General features: G+C 69.4%; 1 protein-coding gene across 1 annotated transcript; it reads right to left on the bottom strand.

The window, feature by feature from the left end:
* Positions 1 to 1,393: 1,393 nt before the first annotated feature.
* On the bottom strand, positions 1,394 to 2,880 carry MNEG_12767 (hypothetical protein; the record flags this gene model as incomplete). Its single annotated transcript, XM_014038762.1, has 2 exons — positions 1,394 to 1,680; positions 1,833 to 2,880. The coding sequence occupies 2 exons, from the start codon at positions 2,878 to 2,880 to the stop codon at positions 1,394 to 1,396; spliced, it is 1,335 nt and encodes a 444-aa protein (XP_013894216.1).
* Between the last annotated feature and the right edge of the window lie 259 nt (positions 2,881 to 3,139).

Here is a 3,139-nt window from a genome sequence, read left to right as displayed (position 1 = left end):
CGGGCCCCCCTTCAGTGATCCAATGAGCGCATCCTCCACCCCTTCTGCTGCCGCGTGCCGCTTTTGGGCCCTCCAAACTCGTGCTCCTGCTCACGATTGCTCCCGGGCGCAGGGCGGTGGCGACGCCTTGCTGTGCTGCCGCCAAACCGTGTCTTTGCCATGCGCGATATGCGAAGCTGCAGTGCCCAATCATGCCGGTTGCCTGCGGGTTGGTTCTCCCTTCAACCCAATGGTCTCACCCCCCTCCTCGTTGTTCCTTGACACCACCAGGCGCTGGCGTTGGACCAAGCTCTGGCGGCAGCAGTGTGGGACGCCAGCGCCCGGCTCGTTGGGCTGCACTGCTAACGACGACACATGACTCACCTTCTTTTGACTGGCGTTTGACCGGCATTTGATCTTGCAGCTGCCCTGCGCTCCTGCTGTTGAAGTCATAGTATGAAATCCTCCAGACATGGCTGTGCATTTGGAAGAACCTTTACACACCGCGCCGACCTGCGGCTTCAAAAACCGCTGCATTCAAAACATCGGGTAATTGACCTGTGCTGGAGACATGCATTCACAGTAACAAAGCGGCCGAGGCTCCGCAGCACAGCACAGGGAGCAGGCAGACATGCATGCATGGCTCTGCAGGATACCAAAAGCATGAGCAGTCATCTGCCAAAAAACACGCAAGCTGCATGCCCAACAGCATGATGGATTCCGGATCAAATCGATTCAAATTGGCCGTTGGTGAGCAGAGGCCGTGGCCTCGGCCTCAATAGGCTGCAGCGCGTGCTGTGGCACATGCGTATGCAGCGGAGGCTGGTCAGGAATGGCACCCGCTGCCTGCGCCTACCCGTTTCTGGGGCTCGCGCAGTTGTGGGTGGCGGCGGCCGGCCGGCCGCTCGCGCCGCGCAGGGCGTGCGCGCCCCTGGCTGCCCGCCGGGAGCCGCGCCGGCCGAGCGCGCAGGCGCGCGGGGCGCTTGTCGTTCTTTCGGAAGCAAGGGGGATGCAGCAGGGGTTGTGATGCAAAGCGCGAGCTGTCGTCGTCCCAATCTTCAGCAGGCCAAGGTGCAGGTCAGGCCAACCTGCTTGTTTGCAGGCGGCCAATCATCGATGCGGCTAGGTTGTAGTGCACGGCTGCTTTTCGCGCGTTGGCTGCATGCGCACGCGCCGCACAGGCGGCGCGACTGCGACTGGCACGCATTCGCGAGCCGCTTGTTGCCACGCCGGGCGGAGGATGAGGGCGGCGGGCGCATTGAGCGGGAGCGGCATCGGCTTGGCTGCTTTGTGAGGCTGCGCCACAGGGCGCATGTCCAGCGGTTGGTATAATATGATATGCAGCGCAAATGCGGGTGTGGGTGCTGCAACGCTTTCGGTATGATGCTTCGGTATGATGCGTCGCCGCCGCTGCTCAGCTTGTCGCGCCAGGCGCCGGCTCAGCGGCCGCAGAGGCGGCGGGGGTCGTGACCGCCGGCGGGGCGCCCCCTTCCGGCGCGTCGGCGGCCGAGGACGCGCGCGCGGCCTCCTTATCTTCGTGGTGGGCCTTAATCGGTGATCCCGAGGAAGAGCTCGTCCTGCTGCCCGCCGAGAGGCTGCTCGGGGCCACCGCCTTGGCGCCAAGCACGTCGCCGCCGCCGACGACGGACGGCGCCGGGGAGTCGGCGCGCTTGGGGGCGGAGGACGCCGGCAGGCGGATCTCTGTGGGGCACGAATTATGAGATGAGGAAGGCAGGGAGGCGGCGATTATACCAGTTGTTGGGACGAGGACAAGGGTGCAGGAGCAGGACGCGACGCAGCGCGCTCTTGGCTCATGAGGGTGGCGGCGGACGTGCTCAGTCGGCCGCACGCACCTCCGTCTGCGCCGACGATGCCGCGGTTGTGCACGAGATCGTACCCAGCCAGCGACGCGCTGATCGCGAACAGCACTGCGTTGATGAACGCCGTGGCGGCCACAAAGTTGAACGCGCCGCAGACGCCCTGCTTCCCGCCCTTGAGGGCGATCGGCCCCGGCGCGGCCGGCGGCGGCGCTGCGGCGAGCGGCGTGAGCGCAGCGCCGCCGCCGGCGCCGCTGAGGTCCACCGCCGCGCCGCCGAGGCGGCCCACGCCGCCCAGGCCGCCGAATGAGACGCCAGGCCCGCCCGATGAGCCGCCGAGGCCGCCGGCCGTGCCCGCGCCGCCGATGGGGGCGTTCGCGGCCGAGAGGTCCCCCAGCTGCATCATGCGGCGGCCGAGCAGCTGAAGCGCGGCGGCAGTGGGGGCAGCGGGCGTGGCTGCAAACGGGTTGGCGATGCCGCTCGCGTCAGACATGCCGCTGACCGGCTGCGGTGCCGGGGCCGCTGCGCCAGCGGGCGCGAGGCCCGCCGCGGCGCCGCCGGCGCCACCCAGCGCAGAGGCAGGGTCGACACCGTTCGACCCCAGGCCGCCGGCGCCGAGGCCGCCCCCGCCCGCGGCCACGCCCCCCTGGCCGCCAAGGCGCAGACCGCTGGCGGGGCCGGCGGTGGTCAGTCCCAAGGGGTCATTCGTCGCGCCAGACAGGCCGCCCATCGCGGCACGCTGCGCGAGGCTGAGGCCCGCCGCGCCGGCGCCGCCCGCGGTGGTGAGGCCGCCCGCGCCCGAGCCCGCGCCGAGCCCGTTCGCGCCTAGGCCATTGGCTCCGAGCCCGTTGGCTCCAAGGCCGTTTGCGCCAAGAGCATTAGTGCTGGGCCCACCCAAGCTGAGGCCCCCGGCGCCCGCGCCCGCGCTAAGGCCACCCCGCTGCCCGCGCGCGGCGCCGAGGCCGGCGCCGAGCTCCGAAGCGTCGGGCGTGGCGGCGACGGGGGAGGGCGGGGCCACGTATGGCGTGGTCAGGCGGTCACACTTTCCGTAGCCGAGCATCCAGGCGAAGAGGGCGAGGCACATGACTGCCAAGATGCCAGAAATCAGAATGTCTGTCATGCCAGGAAGGACTCTGCGGGGGCCAGGTGATCACATCGGGTGGCGGGGAGACGGCAAGATTCTCAGTTGAGCGGATACAGTAGCGGAGCGGCGCGCCAGGCGAGCGGGGGCGCGGCGGCTTGGCGGCGGGGAAGGCGGGCGCTGGTCAATCGATGGCGGTAGGGCGCGGCGATTCGGCGGGTGCGGCGTCCTGGTCTGCCAATGGGCGCCGCTCACCGCCACA

The sequence above is a fragment of the Monoraphidium neglectum genome (genome assembly GCF_000611645.1).
Source record: "Monoraphidium neglectum strain SAG 48.87 unplaced genomic scaffold scaffold03423, whole genome shotgun sequence".
Classification (NCBI taxonomy): domain Eukaryota; kingdom Viridiplantae; phylum Chlorophyta; class Chlorophyceae; order Sphaeropleales; family Selenastraceae; genus Monoraphidium; species Monoraphidium neglectum.
Note: the sequence above shows the minus strand (reverse complement) of the source record. Positions and strands in the feature narration are given on the sequence as shown.